Source organism: Cuculus canorus, chromosome 3 (assembly GCF_017976375.1).
Source record: "Cuculus canorus isolate bCucCan1 chromosome 3, bCucCan1.pri, whole genome shotgun sequence".
Classification (NCBI taxonomy): Eukaryota; Metazoa; Chordata; class Aves; order Cuculiformes; family Cuculidae; genus Cuculus; species Cuculus canorus.
Window position 1 is genome coordinate 116,241,104 of NC_071403.1, and position 14,380 is coordinate 116,255,483.

At 38.7% G+C, this 14,380-nt stretch overlaps 1 protein-coding gene across 8 annotated transcripts in view; it reads right to left on the bottom strand.

The window, feature by feature from the left end:
• Positions 1-14,380, bottom strand: part of PUM2 (pumilio RNA binding family member 2) — an 81,483-nt gene that overhangs the window by 43,066 nt on the left and 24,037 nt on the right. For all 8 annotated transcript variants that reach the window (XM_054061198.1, XM_054061197.1, XM_054061201.1 and 5 more), the window contains one exon: positions 5,808-5,876. In XM_054061198.1, coding sequence (XP_053917173.1) covers positions 5,808-5,858 — 51 coding nt within the window. In that variant the 5' untranslated portion in view covers positions 5,859-5,876. Of the gene's footprint in view, positions 1-5,807; positions 5,877-14,380 lie in introns of those variants that run through there.

Here is a 14,380-nt window from a genome sequence, read left to right on the forward strand (position 1 = left end):
GTCACTGGGCACTGGAACAGGCTGCCCAGGAAGGTGGTTGAGTCACCTTCCCTGGAGGTGTTTAAGGGATGGGAGAATGAGGTGCTAAGGGGCGTGGTTTAGGGATTGATGGGAATGGTTGGATCCAGTAGGTCCTTTCCAACCGAGTGATTCTATGATTCTATGAAATGACTGCATTGTGGAGCTTTGATTCTCCTGTTACTTCAGTGACTAAAAAAGCCCTTCTGAACTTCACAGCTGCTTAGTATAAGCCCCAATGAAACTACTAACAAGAGTACTTTCTTAGTATTTCTTAAGGTAGCATTGAAAGAGCTCCTAAAAACAGCTTGAAGAGGATAAGACTGCCTTTAACAGGCCACAATATTAACACTGAAACAGAAGTGACAAGAGCTCCTCTGGAGCGTAACTTAAGGATTGCTGTTTTTTCTGTGGTGCCCAGAGTTCTTATCAACAACAAAACATTCTGACCAGTGAACCTACTGAAATCCCTGGGCTCCTTACAAAAATTCATTAACACAGGAGGACTCGGCGTGGAGGATGAACAGCAGAAGCTCAACACAACTATCGGAGAGCGTAATGCCTGTGAGACTGTTACACTGATCTGACCTGACCTGACAGAGATGCCCACTTTGTCAATGCAGGAGAGAATCAGCATCAGGTGCCAACCAAACACACCCTGGGAGCACCAGGAAATTAAGTGTACCCTGTATTTAAAGGATGGAGTTATCCATCAGAGGACAGAGAAAGAGGTCAGTGCAATCTTAGAGCTGCAGTCCAACTACAAGCACAAGATCATAAATTTCAGATCAGCCCTGGTCATCTACTCCTGGTTTTCAGCTTTACACTGTAACAAGTTTGCAGCTACTTATTTTTCATTTTGTAGGATGGTGGTAGAACAGAAAGCAAGTATTTCACAGTACCTATGAAACCTCAGTTTTAAAGACAATCGCATTTCATTTTAAATGTAGTCCAAGACAAGTTCAACTACATGCCCAGGTGAGACGAGAGTTGCGAGAAATTAAGAAGTGGGGGTGTCACAACCTAACACAAACTCATCAAGAGTAGAACAGATGAAGTAATATTTCAGGAGTCATAAATTAAGCAACATCTTAAAGTATACTTGCCCTGGAATTAGTTAATTCCGCTATCAGAGAGGTTTTCAGATAACACCATGGTAAGAACTATGCAAACTTAGAGCAGAACACACAGCAATATGGGATGTGATTTCAAATTCATTTGCGGGACTTCTATCGGGAAAAAAAAATGCCACTTGTAGGAAGCAGCAATAAATCTCACTGCAAAAGTACAGGCTGTTTTGGCAGGGGTTCATTTTTGTTTGGGTCTTTTTAGGTTTGCTTTGTTCTGTTGTTTTTTTCGGGGAGTTTGTTTTGTTGTTTGTTAGCTTTTTGGGTTTTTTTGCTACATACTCCGAAATTCCAAACAGATCTATTCAGCTCCTTGCCATCTTCACGTACTTTTCCACACAAAGAATATAGAATATCTTTAACATAAAACATAATGCATGATCTATACCTCAACAGGCTAACTTTGAGCTGTGTCCTCCTGCAGAACAGGGTTATAGAAAAAATTTTTCTTAAAATTTCTGCAAAACAAAGTCATCTCTCAAATACTTAAATAAATGGATTTTTTTTTTTAAAGCTCACGATTTTGCACCTTCCCGAGGGCCAGTGATGTAGATTTATTACATACTCACTTCTGACAGATGATGGATCTGATATACACTATGCTTTTTTAAAGGCATGTTTTAGCTACGGGATCGCCATATAAATGAGCAGCCCTAGCAGCTTGTCAACTATTTCACTGTAAAAGAGTACTTTTAAGAAAACCAAGTGTGTTCCTCTTTAAAAGACAAGAAAAAAGACTCACTTGGTTAGTTCTATTGAAAAAACCTATGCAAGACTTCATTACACGTTAATACAAGTAGCCAAAATCACCGTGCTTTACCCTTTTGATAACATATGTTTTGCTCAGTAGTTCCTGTATTTAACCCAATAAAAAAGAAACTTTATAGAGATACAGCCAATCCTAATTCAAAATAATGGAAAAGATTGCCACATTTCATACAAAGCTCTTCCAACAGTCCACTAAAAAGTGTCCTTTTCAGTATCGGCACTGATCCCTGTTGTGCCTCGGCCAGAGGAACAAAGGCCTTTTCTACACATAGATAATAACCAATTATGCTAAAGCCGCCTCTTAACCAGCTCTCTGATAAGTAAGTGCACAGTCTCAATTACTGGCTCTGGAATTAAGGATTCTTTTATTATTATTATTTATTTATTTTTAAGAGCTGAAGTTACTCCTACAGAGCCTTCTAAAATTTCTCTGAATGAATTTTTGACAGCAGAAACAGATACATTGTCCCTAAAATGACACTGGTTTGTGCCCTGACCCTGTAAGTTTCTATCACGATAGATATTATCAAGCAAAAACTTCATTTTATATTCTGTTTGGCAATTCATGTTCTGTATGCCTGTACTAGGTCACACCAAAGGCCCTGAAGCCCACTATGCTGGGCCTGAAATAGCAAACAACAGATGCTTAGAGAAGAGATACAGCACCACGTGTCATTATTTCTTTACATTATTATCACAACCTTAAGGGTCACAATAGCTTTTTGGAGCTGGAAGGAGAAGCATCATCTGTGTTTAACCCATCTAACAGCTAAAATTTTAGGAGAAATTTAGAGAAAAATGCTGGCCATAGAGTAGGCCATAGAATCACAGAACACTTTGGGTTGGAAGGGACCTTTACAAGTCATCTAGTCCAACTACCCCCTGCAGAAGCAGGGACATCTCTAGATGAGGTTGCTCAGAGCCACATCCAACCTGACCTTCAATGTTTCCAGGGATGGGGCCTCCACTATCTTCCTGGGCAACCTGTACCAGTGCTTCACCACCCTCATTGTAAAAAATTCCTTCCTTGTATCCAGTTTAAATCTACCCTTGCACAGTTTAAAACCACTACCCCTTGTTCTGTCACAACAGGTCTTGCTAAAAAGTCTGTCCTCAGCTTTCCTGTAGCGCCCTTTAAGTACTGAAAAGGCCACTCTAAGGTCTCCCCCGAGTCTTCTCTTCTCCAGGCTGAACAACCCCAGCTCTCTCAGTCTGCCCCTGTATGGGAGGTGCTCCAGCCCTTGGATCATTTTCATGGCCCTCCTCTGGACTCGCTTCAACAGACCCATGTCCTTCCTGTGCTGATCTCCTGCTAATAAAACTCCAGTCTGTTTCTTTACAGAATAAATTAAAAATTGCAAGACAGAAACAGATCAAGGAAGAAGTACATCTGGCTCATGTTACACTGTCCTGTCTCCAGTACTGACTGATACCAGACTCCATCTGAATGCAGCTTAGACAGACAGTTTAATATGCACTGGAAATCCTTCTGTTATTTCTAAATGTGCTATGGTACAATGCAATCAGACTTCATACCATGTACCCTTGCATTAGCACGTGGAAGAGATACTTGCTTGAGGATTCACAGAGAGTCCTTCTCTTAATAATGATGTGAAAAGTAAGACTTAACAGCCTTCTAATACCAAGTATTGATTCCCAGTCGGGAAAAATAAAGAAGATCAAGAAGGATTAGAATTACCTACAAGAAATTAATTTTAGTTCAGAGCAAAATCTATCCAGACAAGAGAAAATAAGAGAAGCACTTCCAATAGCTAGAAGCAGATCACTTGACATGACCTCCCTTCCACATCTTTCAAAGTAGACAGAGGGCAGCACATAAGAACATGCAACTATCAATTCTTGCTCACAATGGTATTTATGAGAAGTTTTCCATGGAATCTATTCCAGAAATACTTTATTGTTGTGCCATGCATGAAGAATATTACTGAGTAAGTCACTCTAGCTGGAAGACACCACTGACAGACATAAATAAGTGCAGTGTCACAATTCAATATCGATTTCTGATGCTATATTTCTGTGCCAGAACTCTGTCTTTTTCTGTGTGTGGTTTCTCTGGTTTGCCCTTCTGTTTTTTCAAACGTCTTCACAGTCCACAATACCATGAAAACAAACAAATCATATAATAATCATGCAGAAATATCTCCCTCAATCTGAGATAACCTAATCTGAAGACCTGCATGAGCATCGTATATATCTCAATTTAATTCCCAGGCTTTTGGGCTATTCTTCACTCTCACTGCTTTCAGTCTTTCAGAGTGCTTTGTGGGTGGCAAAAGAACACACACCAATGCGAATTTTAACCCCTCCATTCTATCATGCTGTTGGTACTATTACAGATGCCTTACAACACCTTTACCTCTCAAAAGGTGTTTTAAGAGCTGAGGTTGGAGGACACAAACATATCCAGTGTGGTTACTGTGCTTTCTAAAGAATGGGGCTTCATCTATTATTCCTTTTTCAAATGGAAGACAGTTCTGAAAAGTCAACACAGAACTCTAGATGAAGCAAAAATCACTGAAAAGCCAACTGATTGGTTAAATGCTTCACTGAAGTAAAAAAATCAAGTAATAGGCATGTGTAAGCCCAGAAATGTTCAGGAACTTTAATACAGCATTTGTTTTTCATCAGTAAGTTATGGTTTCCATAGAGATCACAGTCCTGTTGTCATTTAAAAAAAAGTTAAGCTGAAATACTTTCGCTGTTTCAATTATCAACCAAATCAGGTAAATATCAAGCAAGGCAAAAGGATGACTACTTGAAATCTTAGATCAATCTGAATTTATTTCATTACTGCGACACATAACCCTAATGCATGCTGATTACTTCCTAAACTGCTGAGGGAACTGCATTTGAAGAAGTTAAGTCACGCTCCGCAATCTTAAATTCTCCCCACTCTCCCTCAAATATTCACCGATTTAAAAAAAACCACTAAAGTAAATCAAGCCAGTCAAAAAAAGCCTTTCCTCGCTCTGGCACAACAGCACTCTTCACCCTGGTTGAAATCTTAAAAGAAGGAACTACCAGTAAAAAAATAATACCACACATTTCTGCTAGTGTAAGCCAGGTTCACTTTTTCTGGAGCCAAACCTTTTTCGGATCCCAGTCTCCTTGGCTTCTCAGAGGTAGGAATCGGTTGTTTCATTAGCTTAGCTACAGTGCCGCTGAAAACACATCTCATTCCATAGAACTGCACAAACTCTCAAGCCCATTACCCTGTCACTTCCCCAAGAGTACCACCCATCAAAGGCAACTGACACTGTAACAGAGTAGATCCGTTCAACAACCATCCCAGTGCTCTTGCCTAGTACTTAAGTTCACCGTCACTTCTGGAGCACCTCTGCTATAAGGAGAGGCTGAGAGAGTTGGGGCTGTTCAGCTTGGAGAAGAGCAGGCTCAGAGGAGACATTAGAGCGGCGTCCCAGGACCTGAAGGGGCTACAAGAAAGCCAGAAAGGGACTTTCTACAAGTATATGGAGTGACAGGACAAGGGGAAAGGCTTTAAATTGAGAGAGGAAAATTTACATTAGACGTTAGGAAAAAATTCTTCACACTGAGGGTGCTGAGGCACTGGCACAAATTGCCCAGGGAAGCTGTGGCTGCCCTGTCCCTGGAGGTGTTCAAGGCCAGGTTGGATGGGGCTTTGAGCAGCCTGGTCCAGTTGGAGGTGTCCGTGCCCATGGCAGGGGGTTAGAACTGGATGGGCTTTGAGGTCCCTTTCAACCCAAACCATTCTATGATTCGACTTAGAAATCTTCAGTTGCCTGAAAATTCAATTTGGTCTTAAAAGAACCTCTTTGCTTCATGTTGTATTATTTAAGACTTCTTAAATTGTATCAACATTTCCGAACTGGATTTTCAGCCCTCAATAATTACCTCTCCCATTCCCCGAGATTCTAGGGCAAGAGCTTGAAACTCATGATTCATCTCATCCACAGATCGAACCTGTAGAGAGAAAAAACAAAAAAAGTGTTCCATTAGCCAAATATATTATTATATTATTAAAATTATTATATTATTATAATTATTGAATTATTTTCAAAAGTTGAGTTCATAGTAATCCACAAGATTTTTGACAACTGAAAGTACAAAAAATTTGCTACTCAATCCGGGCTGAACATGAGTTCAAGTTTCATGAACAGACAGATGCAGTTAGGGACCAATTTAAGGAACACGGTAATACAAAAGAAATTCCCAGAAACTTCAAATATGGAAATTGTCACTCACTATGGAAACAGTAGCCAATATTACATCTGCAACAATTGCAAGTAAGAGTGAAATTAAAGATCTGGACATATAACATCTTCTGGAAAGGAGAAGAGCCATTGCACACAGTGTTACTGAGTACATGTAGCAAACAAAGAAGAGCTCACAACACAGGTCACAGAAGCCACCAGCAATGCATTACTTCTAAAATCTAATAACTGGCTGCATTATCACAATTTCTCATGCTTTCTTGCAGGAAACAGCAGTCTTCCTTTTCTGTGTGCTGTCCTTTTTGGTTTATTGTCACTAAGAGGTGTATTACTAAAGCAAGAGTTGCTGTTGAACAAAACACCTCCTTTTGCACAGCATGCGGACCCAATGAACCACATGTACTCTGACCTAAGAAAATGGTTTCCACAAAGAATTTTCAAAACCATGACAAGCTTAGAAAACCAAATAAAAAGGGGGAATTCAGAGTTACTTCTCGCCTTCTTTCTCAACAGGGAGATACAGAAGGGTAATATTGTAAAGTTATTCAAGCTCAAAGTAAAATTAAAGTTTCCCTCCCAATACCAGTTTCTCCAGAGGAGTTAATTTCACTGAGTAAACTCATCTGTTTACATTACCAAATAAACCAAAATGAAGTTACTCCATACAGCTGATAATGCATTATGGTCATTTTTAAAGAAATACTTAAATACCAGGCAAACAATCAATCTTGTGCTTTTACATTCTGGTGCAAAACACCCAACTTTTCCAATTTTTTTTTAGCATTGGAGAAGTGTTAACTATCTGTCAGTAGATGCTCTGTTCTCAAAAGTCTACTTTCAAAATATTGCTCTTGCCCCACAAGAATTACAAGCCATCAACTTCCCAGGCTGTCTGTACTTTTGAGCAAGCAATTTCACAGCTCAAAGAAATATTCCCTCAGAAAGAACAATATTTTAGTTAAGAAGGATTCTGAAATCAATTCCCAACAATTTGGGCAAGCTACTAAGAGCAAATTTAGTTTCACAGTGAATTACTGGGTGATATGGGTAAAAAAATCAGCACCTTGATCATTTTCCAGTGATGTTGACATTTAAGTCAATTAGGTTGATTTTATTCTTTTAAATCTGATAGGTTTTCATGTATCCTTATAAAAAGCTACAGACATTTTTTCCAAATGGATTAAAAATACATTATTAATAATTTACATGAAAGAAGCTTTTTTTCATTAGCTCAGAGGGATAATCAAATCTTTGTGCACGCACACACAAAAAAAAATAACTGTAGAATAGGAATTATTTAGAAAGAAAAATCAGAAATTCAAATTTTGAAGACTTCTGAATGTGAATATTATAGTTTCTGAAAACAGAGTTTCTTCTAGATGGCTGAGAGAGTTGATTATCTTACCATAAGCCACTCCTCATTCTGAAGTCACACACTCCAGTTTCAATTACAATCAAAGAGCAAATTAGATGCTCCTGTCTCAAAAGGTGTTTTTGTTTTAACAGCATAAAATTTGTAGCTAATGCCTGCCAAGCTATATTTACCCTAAGCATTACCCAAATCACTGTTAGACGACAAAAAAAAAACCCCAAGCTTGAAAGATGCTTAAGCTTTCTGATCCAAGTGGGGCGTGTTTGCTGTCTTGTTTGGTTGACTGGTTTTGGGTTTCTTTTTCCCTCTATTTTTGGAGGAGGTGGCTTTGTCTGGAGGGGTTTTTTTTGTACTGCAAGACCCAAAACCAAATGATTATTTTTCACTATTCAGGGAAGTTCAAAAACATGGCCAGAGACACTTTCACATCCCTAAGAAAAGACAACGCAAAAATCAGGGCAAGTCCTGCTAAGTCATTCCCAACCAGTTCAGAGCCAACACTAAGAAACTAAGTTTTCTGAAAATGTAAGTAAACTTTAGTACATTCAACACTGGTTTTGCTTACTGTCCCTCTTGTAACAAACATGGAATTTAAGTTAATGTTTTCTATTGGTATCAGCAGCAAGGGGGAAATTACAGAACACTTTTACTGTAGTATCTGTTTCCATCAAAAAGAGGAGCCACAAAAACCTGTCTCACAACACGAATACTTTTCACAGATACATTTACAGACTGAAGAAAACAAAGGCAGCACCAATATCTTCCAAAGATCTGATTTCTTCAGTGCTAGTCCTAATACTACAAAACCATCCTAAATAATGGCAACCATGCAAGATCTACTACATAAAGACAGGCCTCTTCCTGGAAGAGAAATTCTGGTTAGGATCCCCTGCATTACCAGGAAGTTTTATTTTATCTAGTTCAATGCAAGCATTCACTTAATTCATATGCTCCAGAAATAAACATATTTCAATAACATCGTTTTCAGAACACTAAAAAAGATTGTCTATCTTTATTCATTCCCCATCACCTGGAATAATTCATAAATTAAAAAGAGGCCTATGAAACACACAGCTCAACATGTACAATTTTTTCCTGTTTTCGGTTGATTGCATCTTCTTTCTTGGTTTTCTTTTTTTTTCCTCCTCCACAATCACTCCGAGGACTCCTCTTTCTCCATTTACCACCTACCTGCTTTGGGGATTAGTTGCTAGATCTAATCTTAGTTTTCAGGAGTTGAATGCTAATGAGTCTTTCCCACCAAGAGAAACTGGCAATGGTTCCACACTTCCAACACACAAACAGATCATTCCACAGGGCCCCCAAATTATGCACAAATGAATACTGCACACCAAACAAGTCTCTAGGGATAACAATTCCAAACACACTGCTGATAAATAGATGGAACAGCTTAAGCATATCCATGAACTTTTCCCCTTTGACATACTGATGGAAAAATCTGATCTCTTCTCCCCCTCCACAGAAACTGGATATAAAATATCAGCATGTGTTAGTCCATTTTTCACCATGGCATCAGGAATGAGATTTTAACACAATAAAAATCAATTTTTTAATTTTAGTACAGACTCTTTCTTCCTGAGCTTACACATTCTCTCTCCTGAAAATTTATAAAATAATTTAGTTTAAATATAGAGGTCTATACACTTCCCGTTACTCTGACAAAACTCTAAGGAAGAGCAGATATCTCATTTCTACTCAATTTTACTACCACCTCACACTATAGTATAACTAGGGTTAGAAAAGACCTCTAAGATCATCCAATTCAACACCACTGTGCCTGCTAAGCCTCATCCTAAAGTGCCACATCTACATGCTTTCTGAACCCCTCCAGGGAAGACGACTCCAACACTGCCCTGGCAGCCTGTTCCTATGCTTCACCACTCTTTCAGTAAAGAATTTTTTCCTAATACCCAATCTAAACCTCCCTTGGCACCACTTGAGTCCATTTCCTCTCGTCCTATCACTTCTTACCTAGGAGAAGAGACCAATACCCACCATGCTGCAACCACCTTTCAGGGAGCTGTAGGCAGCAATAAAGGTCTCCCCTCAGCCTACTCTTCTCCAGACAAAACAACCCCAGTTCCCTCAGCCAATCCTCATATGACTTGTGCTCCAGACCCTTCACCAGCTCCATTGCCCTTATCTGGATGTGTTCCAGACCACAAGACAATCCTCAATACTGAATGCTGCAATGTTCAAGCAATAAATTGAGTTCATAAGAGAGCTCAGCACATCCAGCCAGCTACTGACTGATGGGACAAGTCTTTCCATCCTTCCTCCAACAGCTTTTACCACTCCCCTTCCAAGGAACTTGGTAATCATGAAGCAAAAGATCTGATTCAGAAGATTTTTTTCCTTCTCTTTCCATGCATGAAAATTTCACCTCCTGAGCTGGCTACAAATCCACAGCAATGAGACCACAGGATTTGACATGGGAAAAGCAACAAGAAGAAACTGGTCTGTAGCAAGTTGGAGTAGAAGTTATCTGCTTAGTGGCAGCTAGATGATGAACCAGTAACATCGAACAGTGTCCTGACATCACTGGGGGCAAAATTCTGATGGCAGACTGTGGATTGGATAGTCATCTAGGATTATCGTAAGAAACCTTGCTTAAAATAACATCAGTTTCTCGAATGCAAGCACTCAGATCCAGATACAGGGAGAAGTACCCTCTCCAATAACCCCAAATCCTGACAGAAAAAAGCTTCGAAACTTACTCTCACAAAAGCAAAGATCAGCCCCTTCTTTGAAAAGGGCTGAAGAAAAATAATAATTTAAAAAAACTCAAAACCAGAGAGATAAGAAGACTTCAGTTTAGACTTCAAAAAATGGTTAAACCAGCAAACCAGAAAGTAGTAAAGACACTTTTCCCGCATGAAGAAATTCCAAATCTCATCTGTCCTCTCCCAGGCCAATACTCTAACCATCCTGGCAACAAAAAGAATGACACATTTTGAAGTTGAAGTTATGGTGCTTGGCATCCAAGTCGACGCAAAACACCTGGCAAATTGGGTACTGGACTGGAAAGAAACGGAAGCTTCTGTCTGTGTTGCAAACGCTTGAGCCTCTTTATTTTGCTGAATGCTTTAAAGTAAAATACTATTTTAACAGTTTTCTACAAGGGTGGCTATTCTGCAACATTTATCTTCTTATGTATGATAGATGCTTATGGCAGAGACTTAGAATTATTAGCAAGTTTAAAACCAATTTAAGAACACTAAAATGGCTGTAATTTAAAATGCAGTATAGTTAAAACACTGCTGTAAAACCATGCCAGACCCTTCACTACATACACAATAAGTTCATTTAACATTTCAGACGGGGAGCCAGCAATAAAAATACCATCTTGATACAAATTAGAACATTAGACACATATCTAATAGAGATTTACAACACAGAATAATGAGAAAGAAAACTACACAAGTCTAAACTGTAAATCCCCAAACCTCTATTTATCAAATACTGCAGTTCAGGCCTGTATAGAGATTTCTTCTCTAAAACATTTTGTCAAATTACCTAAAACTTCCTTATTTTGGTTTAGAATCCAGCCAATAGTGCATCCAAATAACAAAAGCTGCTCAGCAGCTGAATAGGCAACTACTGGAGTCATAACTGAACTATGTTTTGTACACCAGTTAGCAAAAAAAACTAATATTTTGTGTAACGTATTAAGAAAACAAGGCATTTGTTTGATTAAAACTGCCCTTAGCTAGATGCATCTTCTCATACCTCTCTGAGGCATTAAGGAACCAAAAGTTCTCTTCTTCCCAAACTGGTTAGTAAAAGTTGCTGCTCCCACATTATTAAAATCCTCCAGGTATGTGGTGTATTGAAAAGAGAAAACTTTTTTGAGCACCATATGTAAGAGTAATGCAACTGCAGACTTAAATAAATACTCCAAAATGGAGCAGTCTAAGCTCCTTAGGCAGTCTGAAACAAGACATTGGGTTTCTGACAGAAAGATTTCTGACACAACACTTAAAGAACCAATTTTAGGTTCTAACACACAATTTCATGGTTATAAATGCAAAAGCAAAACATCCTTCCCCTGCATTTCACAATTTTCATTTGCATTAGTATTTAGTGTTCTAAAACCAACTTAAACTTTCTGCAGGCAAATGAATAATTCTTCAAACTGTGTACCATAGGCTTCATAACTCATTCTCAGATTGAGCTACAGTTTTGCGCTATATGACCATTAACAATTTCAGTACCTGAAGGGGGCTACAAGAAAGCTGGGGAGGGACTGTTTCCAAAGTCGTGTAGTGATATGACTAGGGGCAATGGGTGTAAACTGGAGAGGGGCAGATTTAGACTAGACATAAGGAGCAATTTCTTCACAATGAGGGTGGTGAGGCCCTGGCACAGGTTGCCCAGGAAAGTTGTGGCTGCCCCATCCCTGGAGGTGTTCAAGGCCAGGTTGGATGGGCCTTGGGCAGCCTGATCCAGTGAGATGTGTCCCTGCCTATCACAGGGAGGTTGGAACTGGATGATCTTTAAGGTGTCTTCCAACCCAAACTATTCTAAGATTTTATGATTCTAATACATTCAAATGGTCCAACAAAAATTTAGTCTGTCCATTTAGTTGCCCTGGCTCAGCAATCAGTCTGGATCTTAATGTTCTTGTGCTGTATTTCCTTGAGAACTCTGTATTTTAAGTTTGAGAAGCAGTCTGAGTGCTGAGCACAGCAACAATGAAAAAAATGGAACTAGGAGACATCAAGGTAGGGTTTGTGCTGCATGTAGCAAGGAGTTAAAAAAACCCATACTCGGGAAAGCACCATCCAGTCTGCTGAAAAAGCTAAGTCATCAAGGGATAAGGTGGTTATAAGAGCTGACACTGGTATAAACAACACCAACCAAACGTTTTGCTTGCTTTCTTTTCAATAGGAGTATCAGTAGTCTGGAATCAGGCACAGAGAAGAATGAGTGTCCTACGTTTTTATCAGCAGCATATTTTACATATATATATAATTTTATGATGGACAGTCACAAGTCACTTCAAAGTTTGGAAATTACAGATCTACTTGCAAGAGGCCATACAGAGCAAGTGGAGCAGGACACCACCTCCCATGAAGAGAAGAGGAAAATCAAGAACATCTTGCCCCCTGTTTCAGAGCTCTGTGACAGTTCATTGGCCTAAAAAGTTTCAGGGGCCTTTGGTTCTACTCCCAGCTATGGAACGAAATATGCTTTAAGAAATACGTATTCACACTCATTCCCTCATGAACACGGGCTCTTCCATCATATAAAAAACTTCTGTCTTCCTTGTGCAGGCTTTCCTCGTGCCAGCCTTCCCACCCAACAAGTTCAAACTTTGCTTTAAGAGTGGTAGCACTGTTAGCACAAGTTTTTTTGAACTCCTGTCAGGCATTCTCAAGCTCAGGATTTTAATCCCTACAGTCAAATACTGGCAGAACTACCAGCCTCACATACATTACTAATAATGTGTCTGTACTGAAACCAGATTTTATAACTATCTATAACAGTTACACTGTTTGCTCTGTTTGAAGAGCTGAAGTGACATATTCCAACCTAAGTAGGGCATATGCTTTATTCTAAATAACTCAGCAGGTTTCTCAACAGTCTTAATTGTGTAAGAAATTATCCACTCAAAAAAGTTTCTAAGAAATGCACAGAACAGGAAGTCAGGGTGACAGACATTGCAGAATTAGTAAAATAAAAATCTAGAGAAGAGAGTTGATTAGAAGTTTATATATAATTTTACAAAACAGAAGAAAAATCCCACAAAAACTTCTTCAATGAGAGTTTCTATAAACAGGACATTATTTTAAAACATTTGAATAAAACAATTTATTAAAATACTTATGCATACATTTCTAACTTATTATTTAAACGAGCTACAAGAAAAGGTAATTGTTCAAAAAACGGGCTGACTGGTCTTCTACTGCTTGCAAATGAAATGGAAGAACTGTTCTTCATCAAGAAAGGTTTGATCTTCAATAAGCTTAGGTGTAATCCCACCTAGTTTGGTAAGAGTCTTATCCTTCCCTCTACTGCACTCTTAGACATGTGTGTCTTGTTCTGTCTCCCTCACTCCAGGGTTCCTGCATAAATATACCACAAAAAGAAAGGAATACACTAAATACAGTCAGAAGTTTGGAAACAAAGCTGTGAAATGAAATGTGAATGCAGTTCTTGTCTACACATGCTTATTATTTAATCGGTGCTGATTACTTAATATATCTACATGACAAATCTCTTTTTTTCTAATTTTCAACATCTACACTTTTCTTGTTAAGCTCATCAGTCAGCATCACCTTCCCGTAACAGAGGTACGGGTTCCTGGTGATGTAACAGAAGTTTACAGGAACTCACGAGACAGCTTTCTAACTGTTATTGTTCCATTCTACACTAAAAGGCTTTGTCAACAACACTACATGTCTATTTCTATAAGGAAGTAATGTTAATTTGTTGTGATGCTATTTTGAGACATCAGCCTTTGTTACTGCATCATTAGCTCTTATTCAAGAACTTTTACTAAGTTAAACGTAACAAAAAACTTGAGCACTGACTAGGCACTATGCTATAAAAAAGGCTTAAAATTTTGCCTTTTCTAAAGATAAAAGCTCTGCATAAACTCAGAATTTATCTACACACTAGCAGGAAGTAGGGACAATTCATCTCAATATATATTGTAATGAAACAAACTTTCATTGTAACGGAGCCCACAAGCTTTTCCTAAATGTGTTAACACAAGAATCGGAACAATTAGAATGTACAGGCCTAGAATCAAGTACAAATTTCCATAAATTAACTTGCTATGCAGTAATCAACTTTTTTCCGCAAATGTGCTTTTTTCAGATATCTGAATTATTCTGACTTTTATGTTTACTACT